This window comes from Vigna umbellata, chromosome 2 (genome assembly GCF_029865625.1).
Source record: "Vigna umbellata cultivar VRB3 chromosome 2, Vumbellata_1.0, whole genome shotgun sequence".
Classification (NCBI taxonomy): Eukaryota; Viridiplantae; Streptophyta; class Magnoliopsida; order Fabales; family Fabaceae; genus Vigna; species Vigna umbellata.
This window is the reverse complement of record NC_142166.1, coordinates 53,206,599-53,223,070: the sequence shown is the minus strand read 5'-3', so window position 1 is coordinate 53,223,070 and position 16,472 is coordinate 53,206,599. Positions and strand designations below refer to the sequence as shown.

Genomic DNA, 16,472 nt, shown 5'->3' with positions numbered 1-16,472 from the left:
TGTTGAATTTTGAGCTAACAGTCGGAGAGAAATTCCAGTTAGGCGAAGAAGTGTCACAATGGGCCAACTAACCCGATGAGTTTGGATTTAAAGTTTGAAGCTTTGAATAGATGATTTCACTTTAAATAGATGGGTTGTAATTTATTACTTAAAGCTACGGAAAAATTGCAAAGGTGAAGAGACATATATCATGAAATTTTTATAAAAACAAACTACAGTAAAAAAATATTCTTTTGTTGTTTAGCACAAAGAAAATCATCACTATTCTATTTTGTTACTCTTACTAAACTAATTCACATAAGAATGAATTTTAACACTTTGTTTGATGAGTAACCTAAATATCTATACCATAAATTAATTGACAAATCCTTGTCAAATGTTAATGCTTGCATCTTTGGAATATGAAAAGAAAAAGTCCGTTCCTCTGTTCATTCACTCCGATCAATGTTCTTATCTTTTATCCTATATTACACACAATTTATAATTGAATGATTAAATTAGAGACATCTACTAATTGTAATACAGAAAACAATTTACAAGTTAATTGAGGGACAAAAAAAAAGTTTCTACTATCATCCAAAATCATGATGTCCTCTTCCTATTTGACATTTATCCTAAAATCTTACTTGTATGTGTTTGTAATTTTTTTAGTAAGATAAATTTCTTGTCACGTGATATAAGAGTATCAATTATATTTGATAAAACATGAGATTATTTCTTTATCATAATTTCTTACATTATGAAAAAAGTAATTATTTCTATATATATATATATATATATATATATATATATATATATATATATATATATATATATATATATATATACACGAAATGCAAAATTGGAATTTATGCAAAATTTTAATACAATTTGATTATTAAACTTTAAAAATAATTAATATAATTCTTTTAATCCAATTCCATTATATTTTTTAACATTTCAAAAACATTTAACGTTAAAATATTTAAAGTAATTAAGTTTAAAAAATTATATATATATATATATATATATATATATATGAATTTGAAAATTAAAATGTATTAAAATTTGAACAAAAATAAATTTTAATTTTACGTCAAAATTAAAAGAATAAAAATATTTTTAATCCTAAAATAACATAAAGAATCAGTGATAATATAATAAATTGTAAATGTAATTTTTTTATATATGTACTTTTTTCATTTCTAAAACATTTTGTACCGAAAACTCTTTGTATATTATATTATTGTTCTTTAAGTATTTGAAAACATTATAACGGGACTTTGAAAAGAGTCACGGTAAATATAAAAAGAATGAGAGATATTTGTATTATTTTACAAAAAATTAAAAAGTAACTTAATGTAATTTAACATCAGGTTAAATAAATTGAGTAACTCTAAAAATTAATAGATATTAAATTTTTTTCAGTCTTCTTTATTCCAAAACTTTAATAATTATACGAAATTAGCCTTTGTAATATTGTTAAAACATGTCAATAATATTTACATGTTTATTAATTTTGATGTTAAAAACATATTTTTCTTCAAAATATTAATTTTCAAACTAACACAAATTTATTTGATGTTTTATTATTTAATACATGAGACATACATATAGACACCTAAAGATTGTAATGAAATATTTTTAGAAGTTATAGATTTCTCCCACCAAACATTATAAAAAAAAAAAAAAGAAGGAAAAACAACATTAACTAGAACAATAGATGATTGCATATCTTCTATTTGTCTAGATTCTTCTAATTTGAAACCCAAAGTGAAATTCCCATTTCATCACACAACAGAAACTAAACATTGCAGTTTCTAAACCCAAAACAGAAGGGTAAAATCGTCAACACATAAATGTTTCCCTTAAACCCTAACCCCACAAACATTGTTTTCTTTGTGTCCAAGCAAATTTTCCCTTCTTCATTTCCTCACTTTTCTCCTCAAAAACCACTTTCTCTCTTCAATCCCAACTCGAATCTCTGTTCAATCCGTTTTCTTCGGCCATGTTCTTCCACAGGGTGCTGTCCCGTTCCTCTGCAACCCTTTGTCGAAGCTTCACCCTTTCTGTTTCACGAAATTCCCAACCTTTCTCCAATCACTTTCATTCTCTCCTCCACCCATCACCCAACAAGGTAACCCTATTCTAAAAACCTGAACACAGTTTTCTTTTCTCTTTTTTTGCTAATTTTAGTATTGGGGTTTAACTAGGGTTTATCGAAAACATTACCGTTTTGGCATTTTGTATTCCATGTGTGAGTTGAGTTTATCATTATGATATTTTGGCAATGAATTATTTTGTAGATTTTGTAATTATTCTATTTTGTTCCTTAGAATTCTGCGTTCAGGATATTTAGCTTTGGTTAAGTATTCTCATCATGTGATATTTCTAATGTTCCAGCTGATTCCAGTTGAAGCTACTTTGCGGAATCCACTGAATTCATCTTTGACTTCGAGATTCGGATTTTCTTCTTCGGCCTCATCTGAACCTGCTAGTAATGACCCTGTAAAGGCATGTGAGGAAGAAAAGGTGACTGATCAGTCTGAACAAACCAAAGCTGCTGATCAAACCGAAGAATCAGGTTTCGTTTCGAAATCTCGGTCTTAAGCTTGATTGGTCGAAAGAAATATTTGAAGTTTTGAGTGAACTGCGTTTTCTGTTTCAGATGTAGAGAGTGAATGTGATCAATCCAGGGATGATTTAATAAAGCTTGTTGCTGAGAAGGAACAGCTTTTGAAGTTGAAACACAAGGAGATTGCGCAAATGCAGGACAAAGTTCTGCGAACTTATGCGGAGATGGAGAATGTCATGGCCAGAACAAAGCGTGAAGCAGAAAATTCGAAAAAATTTGCTATACAGGTCGATTTTTTACCTTTTTTAAATTGTTATTTTTTGATTTGGGAAGAGTCTTCACCTCTTGGTACTCGCTCTTCAATTTTTGTGCTGAGTGGCTTTAATGTGATGTAGAATTTTGCGAAGAGTCTACTAGATGTTGCTGACAATTTAGGAAGAGCTTCCTCTGTTGTAAAGGAGAGTTTTTCAAAAATTGAATCTCCTAAGGAGTCTTCGGAAGCAGCACAACTCCTGAAAACACTTCTTGAAGGTGTGGAAATGACCGAGAAGCAACTTGCAGAGGTAGACTGTTATACTCTATGGCTATGTTGTTTATTTGCAATAGTCCTAGCTAGAATAATGTATTTTCTCAGTGTCATTTATAAAGTTGTTTTACCTCTTGTTGCAGTGTTTAGATGGGTTTCTGTGTACATGATAGATAACAGGTGGATTTGAAGGTTCTTTGGGTCTGTATGAAAGGGGTTTTGGGGAGTTGATGTGCCAGGAATAGGAAGTGGACTTTGGCTAAGTTGGTGACTGTCAAGCTGTCAGGGTGTTATCCGCACATTCTAGGATTAATACTGGTTTTAGAAAATCTTAAAGGAAAAATTAATTCTGGTACTTTGGTTTTGGTGGGTTGAATTGTCCATATTGTCTGCAAGGGAAGTAGCCTGGTTGTAGTGAAAATCGAAGAAAACAATAGAAAAGATTAGAAGAAAACTAGGGAATCAAACCTAGGGTCTGATTGTGCAAGCACCCTCTAGAAGATACAAATTTGCTGTGAATTGTAATAACTTTTTGGTTAATCATTCTGTTTTTTTAAAAGCGTTTTCAATTAGACGTCCTTCAAGCATTATGATTGAAATCCTAATGTTATTGTCCCTTATATTTAAGATTTAAGAGAAGCTTGGACACAAATTAAAGAACGCATTAAAACCCAATTTAAGCCTGAGTCCAAGAAAGACCAGTACAAGAAATGTGAATGCATAGTTAGGCTAATACGTAAGTAACAGTCATGTAGTGATTGATGGAATATTAAAATCAACCCTAACAATAGGTCCGTGGTTAGAATGTTTAGAGTGGTTCATTTGGGAGGGAGGTTAGAAAAGAGTTGATTTGAGAGTGGTTCGTAAGGGAGTGAAGTGAGGCTAAGTTAATCCTTTTTATATTGTTTGCTTGACTTAATGTGCTCCTAGAAATAGTTCCAGTGTGTAATCTTGTTCATTTTGGTTGACAACTATTGCTTATAGGTACTGAAAAAGCATGGTGTAGAAAAATATGATCCTACAAATGAGCCATTTGATCCACACAGGCACAATGCCATCTTTCAAATCCCTGATGCTACCAAGGCCCCTGGCACTGTTGGAGTTGTTCTAAAGGTATTCTATATACTTCCTTGTTGTAGTACTGTGATTTTTTTCCCAATGTCGACAATTTTTTTCAAAATTGTGTTGTATTTGGAAAACCTTCTCGAACTCGGAAACTATACGAAGTCTAGGTTGAGGTGTTTCATTATTAATGATTAGCTTTTTGTTTATTGTATTTGCCACTGATTATTTCCATCAATGTTCATTATTAATCATATTTTCCACTGATTATTTCCATCAATGTTTATTGTATTTGTGCTTGTGTCCTTGACAGAAAAGGTGTGTTGGAAATATCACATTGATCCGAGATACAACCAAATTATAATTTATAAATGAGTGCAAATTCACCTTACAAGTTAGTTTTATAGGATTTAGTTAGGTCTAAATTTAGGACCTATCTTGGTAAGGTTTAATAAGTCTATAGTGGCACTTGCTATTGAGCTGTCATTGCGTCACTCGCAGATATTAAGTTTCAAACTCAAGATTTTCATTCCCAGTGTAAGGAAGTGTGATGGAAATCACACATTAATTAAATATATAATCATATTATAGTATATAATCGAATGCAAACTTCATCTTTGATGACATTTTGATGAGGGTGATTTGGATTTAAAATCCATTTTGAGAGTTTGGAATAAATGTGGTCTTGTTCTTAGGTTTGATTGACGGTTCATTCATAAACACTCAAACAATGCCACCGTTAGTAATTTCCTTTGTTTACATCCCTTACCATCAATCCTTACATGGCTTAACCCTTGGTCATTTTTGCAGGCTGGATATATGCTCTATGATCGTGTTCTTCGTCCGGCAGAAGTTGGTGTAACTCAAGAAGTAGATGACAGCAAAGCAACTGAGTGATGATGGCATGAAGGAAAGCCTGAGTAGTGAGTTCTTGTTGAATACCATTCAACGTCTTTTTGCAATATGCTTCTATTATTCGGACTCTTATTTTTTAATAAAAAAAATACCATGTACGACGATCTTGATTCCATGAGATTTTGATAGTATACATGCTGTTTGCATGTTCAATATAGTAACATCTTTTGTAACCTCTGAGTACCCGCACTGAGTTCAGGAGTTTTAGTCCCTTTTGGCAAATCATAATTTTACAAGGGGTGAAATTGTAAGACTTTTGTGCCTGATGGTTAATTTTCACATGCAGCTTCCCCCTTCCCCCATTTTTGTCCATTTATTGAATTCTCTATGGTTTTCTACATACCATTATATCTAATGAATACTTGGTCAGTATAAAGATTCTGTATGGTTTTCTACATACCATTATATGTAATGATTACTTGGGTCAATACTTGGTCAGTATAAAGATTTTTTACTGTCAAAAAATAGATGGTTAGATGGTGTTCTACATATCACATTTTTTACAATCTTGTGCTTTATATTATTTTGTTTCACTGAGGTTGCTTAGATGGTGTTATTAAAAAATTAGGCCGAGGAATCTAATTTCTTCTGCCTTATTAGCAAGAATGTGTTACCCGTCCTTAATATGTTCAATTGCAGAATTGCTGAAAATTGCAGAATTACAGTTTATTCTGAGAATTTATGTATGCGATAAAGATTCAATTATTATTGTTATTATCAGTAAAAAGTGAAAAAATTGTCATTTTTCAAACATTAATTGTCGATTTAGTTTATGGGTATTTTATATAACTCATCCAAAAAGAAAACGGAGTAGGTTAGTGATATAGAAAGGAAGACGGATAATAGGTTAAAGTGAGAACTAATTTTATTTGATTTTGTATGTAAATTAACAAATTTGAATCCAAATTAAAACAAAATTGATTCATATTATAGATTCATTTAATTTCAGAAAAACGTTATTAACATTTACATAGAATTTATTCTTGAAATAGTTATATAATGAAAGGAATCTGTATTGTACTTAAACAATGTGTCTTGTCATTTTAAAAAATAAAGGTTAAGAAATAAAATTGTTTCGAAATATAAGGTGGAGATTATCTCTCAAGCAATATTACCGTCGTCAAGTACTCAAACATTGTCCTTAGCTCTAGATCCGCATATTCTTCTAACACTGTTCGAAGCTATTAAATGTGATTACTTACTTTTATTATTAACAATAATCTAATTACAGTTCAATAGAAAGTAATTATGTTTTATCTTACATTATTTAATATTAAGCCTAATTTTCATGTAAGATAATTATTCGATCTATTAATCATAATTACATAATCACAGTAATATTTCGTCGTGAAAATACTTTGATCAATGACCGTTCGATCTTCTAATTTCGATGCACATTAATAGAACAAGTTATTTTAACGTTTAGTAAAACGTTTGAAAGAAGCCCGAAGACGCCGAAAGCTATATAATATAGCTCTAAATTCAATTATGTGGATGTGGATAGTTTTGACAATACTAAACGTGGGTTTAGTTTAAATTCAATTGTTATATACTTCATTTTTATTTTGAATACATTTTTATTTTTCATATAACAACCCTTTAAACGTCTAATCATATACACTAAATGTGCATTTATCAAGGGTAAAAAGCAACTTTTTCTGTTAAAAGCGACTTTTTCTCAAAAAAAAATACTGAAAGAAACTCACCGTTAAATAGAGAGAAATTTTGTTCCTCCATTTTCCCCTCCCAGCCAAGCATTACACTAAAACAAAGCATACCACAATCAAAAAGACTGTCACAGAGTTTGTCATTTCCCCCACACTCCCTTTATACCAGATGTTTCCATTTAAAATTCAAATTAAAACTTGAGAAATTGCATCTAAATTTTGCCCTCCACAGTAATTAATTTCCAAAGGCTGAAATGCACAATAAGAAGGCAATACACAGTAAACATCACATCATACATATGATCCATCACGAAAAATAACTGATCATCCCTTGTTGACCAAAACTAGTCACTGATCATCCCTATACTACTGGCAGCACTATAAACAAGATTATGGCTAATTACATTACATGTCAATGTATGATGGTAGAAAGGTAGAAGATAAGAGGTATTATATACTAGCTCAGTATTTCTTGAATGAACACTTCGCTGCCTCACACTGATTTTCTACTTACATATCACATACTCAGTTCATGGACCAACCACTACACATTATTTTCCAATTGAGTATCACTGTTCTGGCTGGTTTCATCATTGTGGCTTTGCAAGTCCACCAAACCATCATCATCCTTTCTAACGATGTTTGAATCCTGCAACACATTGATATGTAGACCAATGCTAATAATGATCCTAATGCTATACTCACCATCAATAACGATAACAAAAGTCTTATTCTTCTATTAAGTGGGATAAGCAGTTGGCTACAAAAATCACCAATGTACTATGCATTCTATGAATCACACTATATCAGTTACCTCAATCAAATTCCAAATCTTCAAATATAAGGTCAAGTTGGCAATGATCAACTTCTCAATTTTGCAACAAAACCCTCCTCTTTTATTTAGTACAACATAGGCAATGTTTATAGTGTTATACTTGAGTTGGAAGAATGGTTTTCTAATCTACTAGAGGCAAATAATAGCAGCAATCTTTACATGGCATTATGGTTTATAGCAAGCACACATGATTGTTCTTGAATGTTAACACTAGGTTTGTGTGTCAATATTGGAATTTAGTAAGCAAACGATAATCTAAGCGCAGTATAATGAAAGAGAGGAAAAGAAAATTTTCAAGCATATCAAATACCGTCAACTTTTTGAAAGCCCGAAAATCGAAAGCAGAGTAATGTCCTAATCCATTCATAACAGGAATGAAGGACTCTGTTACTTTACCTTTGTTTCCTCCGACATTTCATTCATGTTCAATTTCCCTTGCATTTCATGAATGACATTTGTCTGTCTAGCTTCGGATTGATCACTCTCAGTTGCAGGTTCATTTTCATCCTTCACCATATTCTTTTTCTGTTCTTCTAGAACAGCAATCTGCATCATTAAATTGACCAATCCTCACTATAATGAAAATGACATATTTGACAGAAACAATGATCCACCCATCCACCATCCCATACACAAATTTATGACATAACTAGTTTCTACCGACAATAAAAGATACAAATTTCAACCCTCAGTGGAATCACAATTTCCACCCAAATAAGGACTAAAGCAACCTTGTGCATATGTCCACTTTTTTCTCCTATATCATTTCCTCTCTATTTTTCTCCCTTATTTCTCAATTGTAATACTTAGTTATTGTTGTTATTGTACTTTTAGAAGTTAAACTCATTTTTTTCATTTTCCTTCACCCAAAATAAAAAAGAGAAATGTATTCTTTTACCCACTTTTGGTCAAACTACATTTTAGTTCTTATACTTTCAAAATTTAGAATTTAGTCTCCAAAGATATGACTCTAATCCCTTTTCTAATTTACTAAAAATCAAAATCAGTAACTGAAGTTTGATCATTGACTGGGACTAAATTACATATTTTGAAAAATTAGGGATCAGAATTCATCAATCTGAGATTACATGCACCAAAATTCAGTTTCGGGCAAAGCAGAGGTCCTAAACACATTTTTCCACAAAAAAAAAGAAAAACTTTAATCTGTACTTCCTTTTCTCTGTTTTCTTCCCTCTCTGTCACACATATATCACGACCTAAAATCCACACATAAGGCAGCTAACAAACCCTTTATCACATCCCCAAACCCCAACTCACTCCTTCATTACAGAGCAAAAATCCAAACCCACTTAAACACCACACCCCATCAACACAGCGCAGGAACAAAATTGGAAACTTTTCACCACAAAACAAAACCCCAATTAAATATTCACCCCAAAATTCAAAAGGGTAAACCAGAAAAAGACAGGGACAGAGAGAGACATACAGGGGTGTAACGGAACTTCCTCCTAGGAGGCTCATCGGTGGCGGCAGCGTCATCGTCGGTGGTTGGGGTCCACCGGCGCAGGAGGAGAAGAGAGGAAGCGTTGGAATTGGCAGGAGCGTGAGCGTTGTTGTTGGTGTTGCTGTTACTGGGTGAGGAAGAGGGAGTGACGTGGACCCACTTCTTCTTCCACTTCCTGACGGGGCCGGTGAAGACGGTGGTGGAACCGTAACGAGAGGAGGCGCGGCCGAGTCTGGAACCGACTGCCTCCATTTAGTGGCGGTGGCAGAACACGAAGAGGAATTGGAGTTTTGGGTTGCTTCTGGGCATGCCAGGGAAGAAGTGGCACAGTGAGAAGTGGCTTTTGTTCCGAGAATAAGGTTAAAAGCAAGTAGTGGCAACTTTTAAGATTATTTTATTATTATTGAAAATATAAATCCTGTAAATGTAAACATTTTAAAATTGTTATGGTATTAAATATAATTTAAAAAATTATGTAATTATTATTTTTATTATAAAAAATCACTACAAATATGTATAAGATAAAATTACAATAAAAGATTATAAAAGTGACTTATTTTTTTCTATAAAACAATTTATTTAAAAGTTAAACATGTTTTGTTTTTTTAATTTTAAGTAAAAATTATAATTAGTTTTTATTTTATTTTGTAATTTAATTTAATTTTTAATTTTGAAAATATGTGAATTTAATTTTTTTAATTTAATTTTTTTAAATTTATTTAATATTTATATTATTTAATATATTTTTTTCAACATTAATTGATAATCGTACTTGATGCTAAAATTTGTTATAATTCTATTTCAAAAGTTAAGAGATAAAAATATATTTAATTCTTTATTAAATAATATTTAAAAGAAATATGTATATATTAATAGATAAAATAAAAACAAATGTGTGTATGTTCATTTTTCTTATTCTAGCAAATATTTATTAAATTATAATTTACAAATTTTCTTTGTTAACAATATATAGGTAAAGAGAATTTTCCCTTTTGGAGTTGACATTTCTTTTATAATTTTATACTTTAAATATAATTTTTTTAAGTTAAAATAATTATTTTATTAATTTTATCTTTTATACAATTATTCTTTTTAAATTTAACCGTTTTTCTCCATTTAACTGTTTTTTAAACTTAACTCTTTTTAATTATAAAACTCTCCACAAAATAAACAAAAATTATTTATAATATTGTAAAATTTATTTATATTTAATTTTATAATAATAATAATAATATTGTTTTTTTATTATCATATTCAACAAATTGTTTTTTACTAATAATTATAAAAAATTCTTTGTATAATTTTATTATTATATAATTTTTTATTATAAACAATTATTTATATTTAAAAAATAGTTATTAAAAATTGGCCGACTCAATTCAGAGATAAGAAGATCAGATTTGGACATGACTTACTTAAATCCCAAGACAAATACAAAGGATCGCATGGAGCCATAAAATGAAATCAAACAACTGAGCCTAAGGAAATAAGAAGACCAATTAACAAACATGGTAATGGTGTGAGCGAATACCACAAACAAGCTTTGGTGTAAGTGTTGAAGGCCAACAATAATTTGTTTACCTAGACTACAACAAACATATTAGACATTCACCATAGAGTGATGTCCCACAAGCTCGTCTTGTTCAAGAAGGCCTACCTGATGACACTGAAAAAGCATCACCTGGTAAGGAAAAAGAATCGTAAAGGTCAAGGTCAAGAAGCTAGAAGAAGCCGACTTCATTCAGGAGGTCACATATACCACATGACTAGCAAACATGGTCATGGTTAAAAAACTGAGCAGTCAGTGGAGGATGTGCATTGACTTTACTAACCCAAACAAGACATGACAAAAGGATGCCTATCTCCTTTCTAGCATTGACAGATTGGTGGATGATGTGCCAACCAGTTTCCTATATGCATACTTTAAGTATAACCAAATGCCCATGTACCATCCAGATAAGGACGAAACGTTCTTCATCACCGAGCATACTAACTACTACTACATGGTTATATCGTTCGATGTGAAGAATGGTGGGGCAACGTACCAACGACTGATGGACAAGATCTTCCACCATCAGATAAGCCAATGCATGGACTTCTACATGGATGATATGGTGGTGAGGTCTCATTCAGTCAAAGAACACACAAAAGATCTGAAGTAGGTATTTGATTAGATCAGATGCTATAACATGCAGTTAAACTGCTCAAAGTGCACAAGTTTTTGGGTTTCATGCTCAATGTAGAGGACATTGAGGTAAATTCGAACAAGTGCACGACCATCCTAGAGATGAGGAGTCAACAGAATCTCAAGGAGGTGTAGAGGTTAGTGGGTCGTCTGACATCTCTTTCCCGGTTCATCCCCAAGTTGATGGAAAAAATAAAGTCTATCTTAAAGACGATAAAGAAGAGCTCTCATATCAAGTGGGACGAGCAGTGTGAAGCCTCATTTACGGGAAAAAGACTCTCTTGGCCAGCCCACTTATCATGGCACGACCGGTCGTAGGGAATGAGTTGTAACTCTACTTGGTCGTCTCAAATGAAGCGATAAGTGTAACCCTAATCCAAGACGACCCCGAACATAAAACAATCTATTTTGTTAATAGTGTTTTGCAAGTTCCAAAGACATGTTATCATTAGATTGAGAAGGTGATGCTAGTGCAACTCATAGCAGCCCACCGGCTGAGGCCATACTTTTATAGTCATTAACTGAAATTTCTCTTGCAGCAGATAACCATGTTCATAACACAATCACCAATAAAGGTGATAGAGTACTTCTCTTTTATTGAAAGAATTTATGTCAAGCAGACCACATGTATAAATGTGTATGAATTGGAGAAGCTAAGTGCTTCTTATGGATATTTTCTTTATGTGTTTTGTCTATTTGCCTTGAATACAATCCACACACACATTTAGACTACTAAAATCTAAATTCGAAAGGATTTAATTTTTTACTAATCCTTCCATCTCTTCTTTGGAAATGTGTCCTAAACACTTATGCCATATGCAAGCAGATCATTTATCCACTAAATTATGTTGTCAACATTATGATGAAGGTCAAAAGAGTTTCAACATATAAATTATCCAAATTCAATTTATATAAGTCATCATAAAATGTATTATATACAATCAAACAAGTACGTGTAAACAAATTGAAACAATCATTCACAATCTTAAAAGAATATCCAGCAACATCAAGCATATACAAAGGAATTGAATTTCTACGTTTTATCTACTCTTTCTAAAAATGTCTAGACTTTCTGATAAAATGACATTTGTCATTTTTCTTCTCAATTTTTGTGCAGGACTCGCCAATCTTTAATGATCATTTATCCTTTCCATATTTCTTTACAAATTTCTTTCCAACTCTTTGATTTCTTATGTAATGAACAAAATGACTTCCTAAGTTCTTGAGTCTGATCTCCTTTTGAACTACAAATTGTGCAATTCATGCACATTCCACTTGTCTTTCATGGTATTATAGCTTATTTGAAACAAATCATACTTAGACAATAATGAGTTCAAAATGATTTGCACAAAAAAACTTTCATCCACTGTCATTCCTAAAGACTTGAGTCTTGTTGTGATGTTTGTCGTCACGATCACATGATCGTGCATAGTAAGCAAACCATCAAACTTCATGGTGGTCAAGGTACTCATCAATGTCATAGTGAGGGAGTTGTCATCAGTTTGGGAGCGCTCTTCCACAAATTTCTTAAATTCTAGCGAACATATTGTTGCTCACTATGCTCATGTGCTTAAATATTAGGTTAAGCCTGATTGAAATTTTCCAAGCTTTGTAATAAACTTTCTCTTCATTGCTAATATCATCAATAATGATATCAACAAATTTAAAAGGCCAAATCAAGATCTAATACACCTAAATAAAATTGGACTTGCTCACTCTAGTAAAGTAAATTCAATCCATTGAAGACTGAAACAAAGTAGCAAACGAATGTAAAGATATCATAATAGATACCGCAATTCACACATGTCAAACATTAATGCTTTGATTAAGAAAACTAAACATAAATACAAATTCAAAGGAAAATAATCATTTTATGTATACTAATGTTCTCCTTTGAAAGGTCCACTAATATATAAATATAATGATGTTAATCATATTACATTAATGATAATTAAAATACACATCAATTTGTGTCACTTACTTCCTTTGGATATATAAACAAAACTAGTGACGCATACAAAATTATCTATAACCATGCTCATATATTATAAGAACAATTAATCAACATTTAGACAGTCCTAAAATGTTTTATAATAATAATTTCAATTGACCTATAAATCAATTATTCACTATTTATTATCTAGATAATTGAAATAAAGCCATTAATAATTTAAAATCAAATAACTTTAAAATTTTGACCACATGACCAACAAAATTGATCCTACTTGATTTTAAATAAATAAATATCCTTAATGGTTATAAACCGCATTTTCCTTAATTTTAAATAAAAATAGGGATACATTATTTACATAATAAAATTAAAAAATTAATTTTAATTCATTTAATAGAAATTTTCCAATTCAAATATTTTATTTGCAATTCATATCAATAAAGGCATTTAGATTTTCATAATAGGGATGGATCGATTTTCAAATTGCATAATAGAAAATTGTTTTCCAACACAAAACCTTTATTGCATTTAATCCACGTTAACATCCTAACAGGTGCAATTTTCTTCATCATTTAAAACACATGACACTAGGATTTAATTTATTCAATGCTTATTAAATGCGATTGAAGCGCATAAATAAAGCAATTCAAGCGCATAAATAAAGCAATTCAAGACAAGTAACAAAGTCAATTCTTGAATTGCTTTCAAAAACACATCCATCCATGGCAAGTGAAAAATACTTTTTCAATTTACAACGATAAATTAATAAATAAAACATGCAATGAAACATCACCAAAAACATAAAAAAATATATATATATATAATTTCTAAATTTCATAATTAGGGTTCTACTAATTTGAAAATAAAAACTTAAATTAGAGTTCAAAAGTATTATAGAGAAATTCCTAAATTCATAATTAAAATGTATCTAGATTTTGGTAATGTAACGTCCCGGCAACTCACAGGGACCGTTGACTGCCCCCACAGACCACCACCAGGCTTTCCAGTACGCTTAACCATGGAGTTCTTATGAGTCAGGCTACCGAAAAGTAAATGCATTTTGGTGATATGAGTAGTCAAATCAATTCCTTTAAGCTATCCTTCAACCGTATAGTCCCATACCTATTTTGGTGATATGAGTAGTCAAATCAATTCCTTTAAGCTATCCTTCAACCGTATAGTCCCATACCTACACAGTCTCCAGATCCCTCTCATTCCGGTGTATGTTCGATTCATTCATGTACCCCTTCCACCGGAAGCCTTGCCAGGAGCCGCTCATTGTCTGTGCCCCCTGCACCATGCTCCCTGCACCGGCGTCACTCCCCGCCCTCGTCAGTGCCCGGGTGTCACATGCCCACCAACTTCCGAATGGTTCGTCCTCGAACCACACCGTACTGGGAGAGGCTAGGCTCTGATACCATCTGTAACGTCCCGGCAACTCACAGGGACCGTTGACTGCCCCCACAGACCACCACCAGGCTTTCCAGTGTGCTTTGTCCTCACTCGCACACTTTCTGGGAAAACTTCCCAGAAGGTCACCCATCCCAGAATTACTCCAGGCTAAGCACGCTTAACCATGGAGTTCTTATGAGTCAGGCTACCGAAAAGTAAATGCATTTTGGTGATATGAGTAGTCAAATCAATTCCTTTAAGCTATCCTTCAACCGTATAGTCCCATACCTACACAGTCTCCAGATCCCTCTCATTCCGGTGTATGTTCGATTCATTCATGTACCCCTTCCACCGGAAGCCTTGCCAGGAGCCGCTCATTGTCTGTGCCCCCTGCACCATGCTCCCTGCACCGGCGTCACTCCCCGCCCTCGTCAGTGCCCGGGTGTCACATGAATCCTGAATGTAACACCCCAAAATATAAAACATCTTACACCCAAATTTATTTCATTAATAAAGAAATCATCGTACAATATTACAATCCTCCATTTAGGAGTAACATAGTTCACACTAGAAATACATTATAATTTCACACATAAATAAAACACTCTTAATTTTATTTATGTTTTATTTTTTTTTCTTAAAATATTCTTCATTTTTCTGCTGCTTCCTCCTTCACTTGAATTGGTTCAGACGTCGTTCCCTCATCTGCTCCCGTATAACAAAAACATTATACGATCATCGCAAAAATAAGATTTTTCCGGCACAAACAAACAAGTAAGGGTGAGCTACCATGCAACATTCAAAGAAAAACATTACACTATTGCTATACGTAATACATTCACCATAAATTCATGTAAAATGCAATTATCATTCTAGACTCTATTATCCGGATATAATGTTGATGGAAGTCTCGGGTGGTCATGCACTTGTGGTGATTTCAACAACAAAAATTTTGGCCAAATATAATATATCATATCACCCACAAGGTTAATCCATTAATGTCTATAAACATAGACTAGGACCTCCTACTACTCTCACCACATAACACATCCTTCTCTAATTGATACTGGAAGATTATTAGAGTTTTAGGATAACCACCAACAACAGGACCCTCAACATCAACATATACACTAATACCATACCAATATAGAATCTCTCCATGAGACTCATATCATGCTCATTTTCCTCAACTCATGTCATACTATTACAAAATCTCCTCATAAAACTCATATCATGTTCAGATTCATAATTTCATATCAACATCATAAAATATATTCAACACAGAAATCATACAAGATAAATATATTACAAACAAATTAACAATAATAAAATCTTACTATAAATAGTCAACGGAGAAGAATCAAATGTTTGACAATCATTAAAATAAACTTAATAAAAACTCTTGGGGAAACAAGAAGTTGAATCTGGCAGAGCCGGTTAGACAACTTCTCATCCTTCCAAGAATACAACGTAATTAAATAATAAGAATAATGACAGGTTTGGGGAAATAAGAAGTTGAATCTGGCAGAGCCGGTTAGACAACTTCTAATCCTTCCAAAAATAAAAACGAATAAGGAAAACAATATAAAGTATGGGGAAACAAGAAGTTGAATCTGGCAGAGCCGGTTAGACAACTTCTCATCCTTCCAAGAATACAACGTAATTAAATAATAAGAATAATAACAGGTTTGGGGAAATAAGAAGTTGAATCTGGCAGAGCCGGTTAGACAACTTCTAATCCTTCCAAAAATAAAAACGAAAAAGGAAAACAATATAAAGTATGGGGAAACAAGAAGTTGAATCTGGCAGAGCCGGTTAGACAACTTCTAATCCATCCATAGACAATTAATAGCATACATATGCATAACATAATCAACATCACATTTTACAACTATCACACTTGGATCTAAGCACAAAAGC

General features: G+C 32.3%; 2 protein-coding genes and 1 long non-coding RNA gene across 3 annotated transcripts; 1 reads left to right on the top strand and 2 right to left on the bottom strand.

Moving 5' to 3' along the window:
- The first annotated feature begins 1,884 nt into the window (after window positions 1-1,884).
- Window positions 1,885-5,369, top strand: LOC148204338 (grpE protein homolog 2, mitochondrial-like). The gene is made up of 6 exons (XM_088107532.1): window positions 1,885-2,116; window positions 2,383-2,563; window positions 2,648-2,841; window positions 2,950-3,117; window positions 4,065-4,193; window positions 4,953-5,369. The coding sequence occupies exons 1-6, from the start codon at window positions 1,988-1,990 to the stop codon at window positions 5,037-5,039; spliced, it is 888 nt and encodes a 295-aa protein (XP_087963658.1). The 5' UTR covers window positions 1,885-1,987; the 3' UTR covers window positions 5,040-5,369.
- Window positions 5,370-6,979: 1,610 nt separating this feature from the next.
- Window positions 6,980-9,378, bottom strand: LOC124841745 (uncharacterized). Its single transcript, XM_047318070.2, has 3 exons — window positions 9,007-9,378; window positions 7,956-8,105; window positions 6,980-7,373 (listed from the first exon to the last, which is right to left on the bottom strand). Exons 1-3 carry the CDS (start codon window positions 9,274-9,276, stop codon window positions 7,269-7,271), a joined length of 525 nt encoding a protein of 174 aa, XP_047174026.1. The 5' UTR covers window positions 9,277-9,378; the 3' UTR covers window positions 6,980-7,268.
- Window positions 9,379-14,208: 4,830 nt separating this feature from the next.
- Window positions 14,209-14,995, bottom strand: LOC148204337 (uncharacterized). The gene is made up of 2 exons (XR_015784558.1): window positions 14,350-14,995; window positions 14,209-14,282 (listed from the first exon to the last, which is right to left on the bottom strand). It is a non-coding gene; the product is annotated as an uncharacterized LOC148204337 (long non-coding RNA).
- Between the last annotated feature and the right edge of the window lie 1,477 nt (window positions 14,996-16,472).